Below are 13,910 nucleotides of genomic sequence, written 5' to 3' on the forward strand. Positions count from 1 at the left end.
AATGTTCCTAGGAAAACAAAACTTCTATTTGAAGTTTGTAAGAAACTTAACTTGGTAAGTTGTTTTGATAAGTATCTGAATTATAAACAAAATTTACTTAGATAACTCCTGTTTAAAATTATCGCAGTGATGTCAAATGTTACATTATATTCTTATTATTACAATATTTGGAGAAATTTATATGCGAACGGTGAGAAATAATACGCACAAGATCAGCTTAACTGACGCCAAAAGGGCGCTAGGATAAAACATATTGGAATATATTCGTTAAAAGATTGCCAACAAAAAACTTTTGCCAACATTTTTATTTTATTTTTTAGGTTGAACAGCAGCTTATTATTCATAACCCAAATGAGCGCAGAATGGTTTCCATAATTTTCATTTTTTCGGTTATTTTTACCTATATCTGCGTATACATTCTAGACATTTATACATGGAATACAAATTTTGACGCAATCGACGGATTTTTTATTCTTTTCATAGACTACGTTCCATACTACATTCTTAAAATTATCATGCTGAATCAAATTCTGTTTTTCTGTCACATGATATATTTTATAAAGTTGAGGCTGGCAATATTAAATACGTATGTGATGAAGATAACCACACAGAAGATTTTTGGTATATCTATTATTCAAAATGGCGAAATAAAGGTTCTTCCTCCCAATTGTACCAATAATGAAAAATTAAACGATGTAGGTAAGATACTACTGCTTTTTGTGTTTTTAATTTTAGATTAATATTATTTTTAAAATTAATATTAAACTCACTAGGCTTCCGGGTTAAACCGCGTCGATTATCACTGCGCTGAGCTTTCGATATCCGCTCAGACGTCTCCTAAGCCCGCAGAAACTACACTGTTCACGAATCACTGCACTACTGAACTGTTAGTAGTCTTACTGTAGTATCTTGTGATCTTGTGCAAAAATCTATATCTACCTAAAGTTCATAAGGTATAAACTTAAATGTTACCTACTATTCATTCCATATATAACTCATATAATGAAGTTTTGCCTTTCTAGCAACTATTTACCAGATGCTTCTTCTTCTTTAGGTGCCGTCTTCTTAGCGAAGGTTGGTGATGACCTCTGCAAAGTCTTCCCTATTTTGGGCTTTCCTTATTAAACTTTGAAAGTCTAATCCTGTCCAATCTTTGATGTTGCGCAGCCAAGTCATTTGTCGTCTACCCGGGCTGCGTCTGCCTTCTATTTTCCCTTCTATAATAAGCTGAAGGAAGTTATACCTGTCGTGTCTAAATATGTGTCCAAGATAAGACGTTTTACGTTTCTTGACAATTTCTGTGAGTTCACGTTCTCTATTCATACGCCTTAAAACTTCTTCATGGACTGTTAACGTCCAAGCTTTCACGCCGTGTAATAGTACACTATATACATAACACTTTATCTGGTGTTTCTTGCCTGTTCTATTCTACATTTAACCTCTTGTTCTTGGTCTAAGGTTTCATGTATCCAACAGCCTAGATACTTAAACTTTTTCACTTGTTCAACTAGATTGTTGTTGACTAGTATGTTTATAACTGGTGTGTGTTTTTTTGAAACTACCATTCTTTTGGTTTTTATTACATTCACCTTAAGGCCGTATAGTTCTTCTTCTCGCACTACTTTTGTTAAAAGAATTTGTAGTTCTTTTTCACTGCCAGCTATCAGTACTATATCATCGACATGCCTGGTATTGTTCACGATTTTTTCATTGACTTTTATTCCTTCTTGTGTTTCATCTAGAGCATGTACAAAGATGTCCTCTGAGTACAAGTTACCAGATTGTTGAAAAAACTCGTTAAGATTGCAGAGTTAGATGGAAACATCCAACCCCGCATATGTCATGTGTGTTGATCAAGATCAAGTCCACTAAGACAATTCACCAAGACATCCTGAAAATTTGTATAATGAATTCCAGATATGCAACAGAATGTCTATGGAAGAAGAAAGTTTCCCATTTTAGCCAATGGAAGTTGCTGTACAGTTGAAATGATTCAATTGAAAAATCAAAGTGGAGACAATTTTGAAGATGAATTACTAAATAAAGATATTATTGAAGTTCCTTAAGTTAAATATGTTTAAGAGCCCTATAAATATTTTTATGTTATGGGCAAACCTCAGAAGGATCATTAATATGCATTTAATTTATTTTTTATTAAATTTTTCTTTGCATAATTTAATTTTTAAATCTAATAAATCTATTTCTTTTCAATGCATGTCTCCTGCCAGTTCCATTTCTCCGACATGTTTCTGTTGTGCTCTTTTCACCTCTTTTTCTACATGAACCTGTTGGCCCGCTAATAATTTTGTTCTTTCTTCAAATAAGCTCACTACCATCGATATATAGTATAGTATATCGATGCTCGCTACTTTATTATTCATAGTTTACTTTCTAAATTGACTATTTTTCTTTAAAAATGCAGGATTCCATATCCTGGATAAAATCTATAAATATGATTTTTTATTTAGAATAAGTTCTCAATATGGCTTTAAAAGGGCACAGGCATTAGAGAAGCAATTATGGGATTGACACTGATGGCAGAAAGGTATCTTGAGGTTCAAAAACGGCTGTATGTGTGCTTTGTCGATTATAGAAAAGCCTTTGACCGCATCAAACCCGGAAAATTGATCGAGGTGCTAAAAGAAGTAGGGTTGGACAGACACGACATAGCTATCATAAGTAGTACATACTGGAACCACACAGCATGCGTTCGAACAGAGAACGGAAACACCAAGTACATCAACATAGAACGAGGAGTGCGTCAAGGGTTCATTTTATCTCCCCTATTATTTAATGTATATGCCGAATATATAATTAAAGCTTCTCTTGAATATCGCCCTGGAGGTGCCAGAGCCAATGGAATCATCATTAACAATATAAGATATGCCGATGACACCGTAGTATTAGCAGAAACAGAAGACCAACTAAAAATATTGATGAACATATTATCAGAAGAAAATCACAGGCTGGGCTTGGACATTAACTTTTCCAAAACCAAAATTCTGGTATTCCACAAAAACCCCTACGAACAAGTTACACCTAAGATACAAATAAATGGTATGACCCTTCAGAGTTCCCAAAGCTTCATATACCTGGGCAGAGAACTAAATAATGAACTAGACCACTCAAAATAAATTAGAAGACGCATTGAAATAACAAGATCTGGTTTCATTAATATGCGTAAAATGCTCTGTAATCCGAAGCTATCAGTCTCAATAACATTGAGAACACTAAAGTGTTATGTGTGGTCTATATTACTATATGGCTGTGAGACCTGGACATTAAAACAGTATGACGTCAACAAATTAAATTCATTTGAAATGTGGATGTACCGCCGAATTTTAAGAATAAGCTGGACCAGCAGAACGTCGAATGAAGAAGTACTGAGAGCAATGAACACACGCCCTCATCTGGTCAATACTATCAAAATTAGAAAGACGTCATATCTAGGACACATAATGCGCCATAGGGAATTTGAGCAGCTTCAGGTAATATTAGAAGGCAAGATTGAAGGTAAAAGGGGCATAGGACGAAAGAAAAAATCTTGGCTACCAAACATCAGAGATTGGACTATTGATGCCAACCTCAACAGAGAAGGCACTTAGGAGAAGGACTTAAAATACAATCATAGTTGTTTGTGTATAATAAATAATAAAATTCGCTTTTATTTCTGGTGATTCTTCATTTACCATTTAAACTAAATAATATTTAAAAATGAGTGTATTTTTATATATTTAGTTTACTCCTACCCTATCCTACTATTCAATAAAATTGTAGTATGTTAAAGACAAATCATTAAAATTGCAAAGAATCAGCTCACAAACTAGTGGTAAAGTATTACCTACTGGTTATTTTCATTTTTATTTATTTTTAAGTATTCATTTCTTTAAAAGTTCTGTTTTTGATAAGAATTCTAATCTCAATATTCTAACAATAAAAATATTTATTTATATTAGGTAGGTACCTCTTGAAAATATATTATGAATAGTGGTTAAAATATTATAAAAAGTACCTATTGTATTATACATTTTGACGTGACAACGTCTTAAATTAGGTTGTGGCTCGGAGTCACTCATGAAAAAGTGTAACGCCCGCTCACGTCTGTTACGATGAGTCACCGAACGAGAGAGAGGCCCGCCGGACCGGCGAATGCCTTGCGTCTCTCTCCCACTCAAACATGATCGGTCCGCTGCGCGCGCAGCACTAGAGAATTAGGCGCGTTGAATCGGTGCGTGCTTGTGTCTCTGTCTTTCTCGAGCGTTCTTGGCGTTGGAAAACCGAGAAAGCGTCATAATACAAGTTCACACGTGTGGTTAAAGTATCGTCAGCTGTGTCTGTAGTGAAAATGTGGAGTGCTTAGATTCGTCATTTACAACAATTACAACAATAAAGGTAAATAATTGTACACTAATATTTCATTATCGTAAACTATGATTGATTGATTAATTGTTAGATTGACACAAAAGTTGAGAAACTGAGTTTATAGGTTATGTCATACTATTGACAAATGTTGATAGTGTTAAGTAAATTATTAGTTTAAATCACTCTGCAATCAATCGTAATTCAGTCGATTGAGAAGAAACAGCGCGTATTGCTAGTCAAACATTTAAAATAACAAATTATAACCTCTAACCTGTCAAAACAAAATCACTCAAATAGAAATTAGTTAAGTTTAAGTTTACATGTACAATGTTTTAGTAAACAAAATATATTTCTATAGTTAAAATTTGTGCAATTCTTATTTTCATTCAATTCCTTGTTCCTATTGTGCAATTTAATAATATTCATATCAATAAATATTCTACCGAGAAAAAGACGTTGTCACGTAAAATCTTCGCCCGTAAAACCGACTTTACAGGCAACCGATTTTTTTTTTTCTTCTTTACTTCGACTTGGAGCAGGCAGGTATTATATTTAAATAAATGCTTTCATCATTCTACAAGTCACAATGAATTGATTAACATTTCTACTAACTACAGTTAATTTTTAGTATGTAATTCATGTTAGATTTTCTCGTTCTATCGTATTAAAAAATAAAATTACCACTTTTTCTGTTTTTTTTTTGGCTATGTTGTCCTTATTTAAGATATTTGAAATTATCTTCTGTGTCTAAAAATAAACAGTTTCCACTAATTACATGTAATTTTCACTAATTTTTACCTCTTGTTCAGTGGACCCCGTGATGGTGTATGGAGTGATTTCGTAAAATTAATAAATAAAAAGAAAAGTAATATTATCCGGCCCACTTGCTCTTTTATTTTTTCATTTCTTGCTGGCTATTTTTACTGTATCCATTGTTAGTTTTTTTTGGTTCTCCAGTATTTTATAAAAATAAATAATTTTTTTCTAGTTGGTATCCATAGTGCTATATTTTTCTTTATTAACGAAACAATTTAAAAAGAAATATTTAAAAAATGATCTACCAGTCACTCCCAGTAAAAAATTAAATTTATCTGTTTTAGCAAAAAGAGTATTACAGTTAACAAATGTGTATCGAACATTGTACGAAACCGTGGATATTATAAGTACAACAGGAGGATTTGGGATAGGGGTGAGTATCATATAGGAAAGGTGTGTTCGCGTATGGTTGTGTGTATTTATCTACGTCTATACGTATTAGAAGAGTTTCTAGATTTGTGAAATTAAAGTCTACAGACTGGGATTCCATAACTAAAATAAATAAACTCTTACTCTGTGGTACATAAGAACACAAAAATTCTTTTTTTAATAATAAAAATTTCGTGTTTCTACATTTACAAAAATACGAAGCTAAATGGGCTAAGATAAAAAAAAAAGTGAGAATTTACAGAGGATCAAATAGTGGAAGGGAGGGCAAGGTGGAAGGCTTAACTTTATGATGTATACAAAAATAAAACAACGTAATATAACTTTTAATTAAATAAGATTTGAAAAAGAGCTTATACAGTTACAAAAGTGAACTAAAAAATAAGGCCAAAAACTCCATCTTGCCCTTACCCTGAGGGCAGGATGGACAGCTTGTTCGAGCAAAATGAAATGTACAAGAAACCTCTTTATTTTACAGTTTGCCCATATAAAACTACCATATTCTGTGTCTGTACGCAATTCATGTTTCCAATCATTACATACAGGACATTGTACCCAGTCCTCTGTGAGGGGTTCCACATAACCAGCCTCTTCAGCTGGCTCTTTAAGTTCATTGACTTCATTTGGCAAGTCATTTTCGTCATTATTTACAATATTTGTAATCTCATCAGCAGCGAAAACATAATCAGGAAATATATCCATGTTTAGCGGTTGAATTTCTGTTTAAGAAAAACCACTCAAAGCGTTTTCTAGTGTAGCTGTATTTTTAAATGCCTTACAAAATAACTCCCTTACCTGGCTGTGCGTCACAGCACGACCTGGATTTGATCGCGACCAGTTCTGAATTTCCTGATCATAATAAATGGTTAAAGGCCCTTAAATGCTGTCCAATGGTTGTAAACGATGCATGCTATGAGGCAGAACACAAAATGGAATAATATCATTTTATTTTGCAAATTGCAATACATCCAAGTTCTTATGACTTCCATGCCCATCAACTAATAAAAGCACTTTCGACGTCAATGATGGTTTTACGAAATCTCTAAAATGTATGAGGCATCTTAGAAACAAATCTCCATTAACCCATCTTACCACAATCCTAAGCAAACCAAACTTTAAAAAATTGGCTTCACTTATTTCCCTGTTTTACATATTCTATGTTCAATTTTTAACACTAATTTTTTAGCTACGATTTGATTGTTTTTTATTTCCAGATTGTTATGTTTTTTCTTATGGTCCACCTCATTACTACACCCTATTTCGTTTTCAGTGAATTAGCAAAAGGCAGTAATGAAAATGTAGAGTTTCTAGCTTTGCAAGTTTTGTGGACAGTGGCACATTCTGGAAAATTTTTCGTTATAATGGAGACTTGCAATCAATGTGTTAGCGAGGTATGATATTTTTAAAGAAATGAGAACAAATTACTAATAAGTTATGAGTTAAGTATACATGTTCTAGGCAGAAGAAACATTAAAAGTCATACAGAAATTGCTGGTTCAAGAAACGCTGTCAAAAATTAAAAGAGCGGTACGTATTTTTTCAAAATCCGAATAGTAGATCTTCATATTTACGTAGTACGTCATCACTAAAGCTAGGAAACTATTGAAAATACATTTTTATGTATATTGTAAAAATTTTGCTGCATTTTCGTAGTTTTTTCTGTATATATTTCTGAGCTTTAGTAATCACATACAGCATACGAAATCAGCCGATGTAAGAACATGGTCTTTCGAAACTCGTCATATTTTTTAGCTATTAATATTTCTGATAACATGCACAAACTGCCGAGTAGAAGTCAACATAAATGCCTTATTTAAAATTGAGAGGTCGATATTGACAGGTGTAAGTATTTTAATCGTTTTTTAAGTAGATACATAACTAAAAAGTACCTACTTTCATTATTTTTAGTTTGTTGCAGCGATAACTACGTACCTTGTTGTTTTACTACAATTCCAATAGACCCCAGATACCACTTATACATAATTACAAAATTAATACTACAGAAATGAATAATTTTAAATAAACGCAGAAAAAACATCTTATTAGACTTTAAGACTCAATGAAATGACTTTCTCTTTCTTTAATTCTTAGTTTTAGAAAACATTTTAAACATAAATGTGTATTATATATTGCATAACTCTTAGTATTATTTAATTAATATTGTAAACAGTCCCTTTTCAGATAAATACAAATTACATTGTTTTGATTTGCTTATCAAACAAAACTTTATACTGTTATCATTTACTTATATATAATATTAAATTAGTAACAATTTTACGTATCCTGAGATTGTTATACTACTGATTAAAATTACGTCAATCATTAGGCGGTTACTACTGGGATTGGGATTTCCAGTTGCGAGTCGCCGATATACAACTTTTTTACCAGTTTTGGTGTTTTTTTTTTATAATTTGTACTGATAAGCTTTGAGAATGGTTCGTTCTCATCATATAGAAGGCTATGATAATTTTGTCAATTTTATGAAGAACTTCAAGGCACAAGGAACTGTAGTTTGTATATATTTTGGTGGTGCTGTAGAGGAAGCGACTGGTGAAAGTTGGTGTGATGATTGTGTAAGGGGTAAGTTAGTTTAGAAATACATAGTTAATTTCTTTAATCTTCAAACAACAACAACAGCCAAATATAAAATGAGATTTAGGATTTTTAAGGTATTTTAATTTGACATCTGTCTCTGTCTTGTGATTTGTTTACGTTATGTAGATCAATTAATACATTACCTTACCTAACCTAATCCCTAAAGTTGCAAAACCCCTACAAATAAAAAATTTGCGAAAGATATACCTACTTGCAGAAAAAATAAACTGAAAATTATCCGTATAAAAGTATAAACATTTCTAAATCCATTCTCATTTTGTCAATGATTTATTTATACATGAACATCATAGTTAAAACTTTGGTTAAAACAAAGAATAGTTAAAAGGTCCAAGACATGTTATTCAAGTAAATTCAAAATTTAGTTTTATATTATGATAAGGCTTATAAAGTCTGCAAATGTATAATCAAATCATTCAAAAAACGTCAAATATTTTAAGTAAGTATGCATAGAAAAAAACTTTAGAATAGTAAAGTATGAGTAAAAATTATTATTTTTATTAATATTGTAACTATCTACTTGAATTAAAAGGCAAAACATAGGATTAGGATCAACAGAGCTGGGGCGAGTACTACTAATAAATATAGATGCTTATCTATATTTTTTGGTATTATATCCCTTGTTTGGAATTTGATTTTATATTGAAAGTCACTGATTTTTGTATATTAGAACATATTATTTAAATGCATTTTTTACTGTATCATTCAGACTGTATTATCAGATTACTTTTTTAATTGACTAGGACTGAATAACATGAAATTTAAAATCTATTAGAAAGATTTTTGCATTCAAAATGTCAGAACATCTAACAACAGATGTAATATGTTTTAGCCTGGCCTGTGATAAGTAAAGTACTTGAGACATTAGATGACAGTGTAGATTTCATACATGTTGAAGTAGGAGACCGACCAACGTAAGTAATAATTGTTTTGTTTTAATGTGTTTAAGAAGTTATGGGAAATTTGTTTAATTTGACAAAAAATACATTTTTAAAACCAAAAAGGGCTAGACTAAAACAGCATTAAAAGTCTAATTTAAGGCATGACTTGCAGATGTCAGAATGTTAAAATGATCTGTAATTAATATATTTAATATTGGTGCTTTAATTTCGTGGAGTAGTGTGTATTATAGAATTGTGTTTGTAGATGGAAAGACCCAAACTGCTCCTTCCGTAAGGATCCCACCACTAAACTGCTTGTTTTACCAACTTTAATAAAATGGAAAACGCCAAAAAGACTTGAAGGTCCTCAATGTGAAAAAGAGTTTTTGGTCAAGATGCTTTTGTGTGATGATGATGATGAAGATTAGAGATAGAGATATGTACTGGATTTTTTTATATGATTATTACCAATAAGCTGAAATATTATCTTTGTATTTACTATTACTATTACTATTTTCAGATATGTAAATAAAATTTTGCACTCTTTGCAATTTTAATGACGATTTTCTTATTACTAAATCCTTGTGTCTTAAACTCTCTCAGAGTTCCTCATTTTTTTTAATATGTTTTACTTCCTTATTAATTTTCCTTAGGTAATTTATTTATTTATTTATTTATTTATTTATTTATTTAATACATGGGACAACTCCATTAACATCTTAAATAACAATATATAATATCACAGTTAGGATTCAAAACTTGAGATTACTTATAATATAAAATCAATATTAAAAAGTTTAAAAAATAAGACTAAAAGTCTTACATACTAAAAAAATAAACAAAATATAAGGAGAACCAAATTCAACAATCCTATCATACATATCACAAATCAAGAGATATTTGTAACTGAGTTAAAGTTATATTGGACATATGAAAATCGAGAACATTTAATAGCCACATGTATCTATTCAATGGGTGGTGAATATCATAGGTTGTTCTGTGGAAAGGAATATTGAAAACATTGTGGTAACATAGAGCTTTATTGGGAACATTAAAGTTAATCTTACTTAACAGGTTTGGACAATCAATAAATCCATGTATGATCTAATATATAAATATAGCTCCTGACGTATCATGGCAGTTACTCATGATTTTCAATAGTAGTGTGAAGATGGTAAGCACAATATCTCAAAAATTTATGCTGGACTATTTCTATGGTATTAATATTGTTCTGAAAATAGGTAGATCAAATAACTGAACAATTTTTCAAAATATTTGTAACTAAGTAACAATACACTAATCATGTTGAATCAATGGAGAAATACTTGCAATTCCTAGTAACAAAACCAAGAAGTTTAGATGCCTTTATTGAAATAGAGTTTATGTGGTCACAGAAAATAAGCTTTTCATCGAAAATGAAACCCAAATCCCAAATAGAAGAAACATAATTCAGTGGCTGATTATTAAAAGTATAGCGCTTGTTCCAATTCTATTGACTTTTCTAAAAAAACATTTTTTTACAAGTAGAGTTTGTTCTGATTGCACCAATTCTGTAGGCAGTCTAAGTCATCTTGCAACAAGGCTTGTTCTTTTAAGCTATCTATAACTTTCTAAAATTTCAAGTCATCTGCCAACATTAGATATTTGCTATTTAGGAAACAGGAAATGATGTCGTTAACGAATATGTTAAAAAGAAGTGGAAAAGTGTGGCCTTCTTCAGGAACTCCATATGTTACTGAAATACCGTCGAACAGATAACAACCTATGCTTGACTCTTTGACTTCTCCCAGATGTAGAGTTTTTAATCAATTCAACAAACCTGACATGAAAGCCTATGTAAATTAATTTGCCCAAAAGTATTTGGTGATGTACACGATTAAATGCTTCAGAAAAATCTGTGTATTTTGCATCTACCTGTTTACAGTCTTCCATTTGAGATAATATATCAAATTGATAGAATAACCAAGTTTGTTGCGGTAGATTTTTTGCTATGAAAACCATGTGATTGAGATATTAAGCCTTTACATTACCAAGAAAGTTGCTTTGCTATAAGACAGTAAAAGAGCTTAGGGATTGCAGATTGTATACAAATGCTACGATAATTTTTAATGTTGTCTTTCTATCATTTTTAAATATAGGAACAACATAATTTTCTTTCCTGAAGAAGAAAACTGAGGTTTCCAGAGATCTATTAAACAATATAACAAATGACATTACAAGGGTACAGACACACTTTTTTAGTAAAAAATTAGCCACTCCATCTGGGCCAGCAGTAAGCTTATTCATGGTGACAGTCATGGTAATCTTAGAAGGACAAATATTTGTACTAAAGTTCTAAACAACTCATCATAAACCAACTTATTTCTATTTGTTTCTTTCACATCGAGGTTTAAGCAACATTCAGAACCAACATCATGGATGCTAGGAAATGATATATAGATATACATATAATAGAAAGTAGATCAGTAGCGCACCTAGAATTTGCCTCTGGGTTGGTCACCGAAATTTTTATATGATGTTACCTCCATTTTGAGTCCTTAAAATGTGTGAGTAACAGTGTCGGAATACTGTCATGGGGGGGGTTAACCCCCAACCCCCCCCCCCCTGAGTGCGCCACTGCCTAACATTAGAAAAAATTAAATCCAAAATAAATTACGATTATTGGGAATATTGTTATGTTGATTCAATTTTAAAAAAACCAAAGGCTTAAGCAATATTTACTACTGGATCACCTGCTGGACAATGCACCATTACTACACCAAACTCTCCAATATCTCCCATGATGCATTGGGAAGATTGTAATCACCAAAAACATAGATATTGCAGAACAACATTTTCCACAGTTTGACAATGCGCCAGTTGTATACTTCGCGGGGTGATTTTTTTACAATTTTATAAATCATAAGATTTTGAGCTCTATCTATACGTTGTTGTACTTCATAAAAAAAACGGGTGTGGCAGTCCAGTGGGACTGCCAGTAGAAGTTATACTTCTATACACGCATTCGCCGTTACAAATTTATTTGGGAGTCAATCTGCACAATAATTACATATGTAATGCTATAGGTAAGACATAGCAGAAAGAGAAACAGAATTAATAACAACTTGCTAACAATTAATAAACAACATTTGACCTGTAATAGGAGTATAGTAAATGAAGGATTGAATCAATATTTTGATGAAGATGTATATTTTTATTTTCATATATGTATGAAAAGAGTTGAATGCAAATTTTTTTTACACATACTCTGCAGTAAAATTCATTGTTTATTTTGTTACAATACAATACACTGCAACATAATTCAATATAATAATACAATACAAATTAAAATGCAATATTCATAAGTATTTAAAAATGACAATAATATACATAAAAAAAATACACTACAATACAGTGCAACATAATTCAATCTAATAATACAATACAAATTAAAATGCAATATTCATAAGTATTTAAAAATGACAACAATATACATAAAAAAATACACTACAATACAGTGCAACATAATTCAATATAATAATACAATACAAATTATGCAATATTCATAAGTATTTAAAAATGACAATAATATACATAACTGTTCTACTTACTCATATGTTTAATTTACCATGTAATAATATTAGTAAAAAAGTCCTCCCCGACTGGGAATCGAACCCCGGTTTCCGGCGTGACAGGCGGGGATACTGACTACTATACTACCGAAGACATGACACAAACGAATTTCAAAATTGACAGTTCTGGGTCATACAGTGATTTATTGAGATTATTATTTTGAAGTACAAAAGACTAATATAATTATGAACATTTAATAAATAATACAAAACATATCACATAAATAATAATATTAATAATTATTTTATTATATATAGGAACATTTTTATATTCGAGAGAGGAAGAGAGAGAAAATACATCTTCTGTCTCTCTCTTACTCATTATCTTACATATGTAATGATTTCACAGATTCACTCCCATACAAATTTCCAACGTGGAGCGCGCGTATAGAAGTATAACTTCAAAAACTAAATTGGCTGTTGTCTGTGAATTGCTATTTTCCATTAATGTAATCTTTTCTTTAATTGGTGATTTCTTCTTCCAGCTTGGCAAATTTTCGCACAAACATAGGAACACTTTTAAAAACATCACGATAAGTAGCGAAAAAGTACATAAGTAGACGTTTCTGCAAAATAATTGCCCGTATCTCGGATGTGGACAAGCCGGAGCATTTTTCTGCAATGTATACCTATCCTTGAACGGCAACTGTCGCATGCTATTATAATATTTGCTTTTCATCAGTACCGAGATCTTAGGAACAACCGTTACAATCATTGGTCATTATAAATCTAAAATTTTTACCTTAAAATATTTCAGCAATCCTCGGCTTTTTGCGATCTATTATTTATGAAATATAAAAAGCAATAACCGAATTAACTAATACGCACAATATTATTTTTAATATGCTTTCAAAACTTAAAATGTTATTAGAACAATAAAACAGCAAAATTTTGTTTGTTTTGATAACCTAACCTCTAACATGTCTTCAATGTCTAATATAAACGGAAGGTGTAAAACTAAATGGGGAATTAATAAACAACATTTGTTATGCCCCCAATACTGTCTTGGTGGCAGATTCTAATGTGGCCATTCGCACGCGTATAGAAAGAGTCAACAGCTGCTATGAGAAATAGGAATGAAGACTAATACAAGCAAAACCAAGAGCTCCGTCTTCTGTGTGGCTAGCGTCAGGTGTCTCTCCTCTAGCCAAATCCTAACTAGTTCAAGGATTGTGTTTGCCCCATCCATTAAGGACCCATTCTCGAAGTGCTCCACTAGTATGACCAGGTCGTCTGCGTA

General features: G+C 31.5%; 2 protein-coding genes across 2 annotated transcripts; both read left to right on the top strand.

The window, feature by feature from the left end:
* The first annotated feature begins 329 nt into the window (after window positions 1–329).
* On the top strand, window positions 330–7,608 carry LOC140440736 (gustatory receptor for sugar taste 43a-like). The gene is made up of 6 exons (XM_072531109.1): window positions 330–699; window positions 5,463–5,551; window positions 6,780–6,956; window positions 7,024–7,092; window positions 7,318–7,407; window positions 7,474–7,608. The coding sequence occupies exons 1-6, from the start codon at window positions 363–365 to the stop codon at window positions 7,522–7,524; spliced, it is 813 nt and encodes a 270-aa protein (XP_072387210.1). The 5' UTR covers window positions 330–362; the 3' UTR covers window positions 7,525–7,608.
* A 245-nt stretch (window positions 7,609–7,853) lies between these two features.
* LOC140440737 (thioredoxin domain-containing protein 17-like) lies at window positions 7,854–9,616 on the top strand. Its single transcript, XM_072531111.1, has 3 exons — window positions 7,854–8,145; window positions 9,011–9,092; window positions 9,325–9,616. Exons 1-3 carry the CDS (start codon window positions 7,998–8,000, stop codon window positions 9,485–9,487), a joined length of 393 nt encoding a protein of 130 aa, XP_072387212.1. The 5' UTR covers window positions 7,854–7,997; the 3' UTR covers window positions 9,488–9,616.
* The last annotated feature ends 4,294 nt before the right edge of the window (window positions 9,617–13,910 follow it).

The sequence above is a fragment of the Diabrotica undecimpunctata genome, chromosome 5 (assembly GCF_040954645.1).
Source record: "Diabrotica undecimpunctata isolate CICGRU chromosome 5, icDiaUnde3, whole genome shotgun sequence".
In the NCBI taxonomy this organism is placed as follows: Eukaryota; Metazoa; Arthropoda; class Insecta; order Coleoptera; family Chrysomelidae; genus Diabrotica; species Diabrotica undecimpunctata.

What these genes read in the sequence shown, in the direction of transcription:
- LOC140440737 (XM_072531111.1), top strand. Translation starts at nt 7,998, where the DNA reads ATGGTTCGTTCTCATCATATAGAAGGCTATGATAATTTTGTCAATTTT. An exon ending in GTGTGATGATTGTGTAAGGG is followed by an intron (nt 8,146 to 9,010) that starts GTAAGTTAGTTT and finishes AATATGTTTTAG; the next exon opens with CCTGGCCTGTGATAAGTAAA. An exon ending in GAAGTAGGAGACCGACCAAC is followed by an intron (nt 9,093 to 9,324) that starts GTAAGTAATAAT and finishes TTGTGTTTGTAG; the next exon opens with ATGGAAAGACCCAAACTGCT.
- LOC140440736 (XM_072531109.1), top strand. Translation starts at nt 363, where the DNA reads ATGGTTTCCATAATTTTCATTTTTTCGGTTATTTTTACCTATATCTGC. An exon ending in CAGGAGGATTTGGGATAGGG is followed by an intron (nt 5,552 to 6,779) that starts GTGAGTATCATA and finishes TTTTATTTCCAG; the next exon opens with ATTGTTATGTTTTTTCTTAT. An exon ending in TGTCAAAAATTAAAAGAGCG is followed by an intron (nt 7,093 to 7,317) that starts GTACGTATTTTT and finishes CATATTTTTTAG; the next exon opens with CTATTAATATTTCTGATAAC.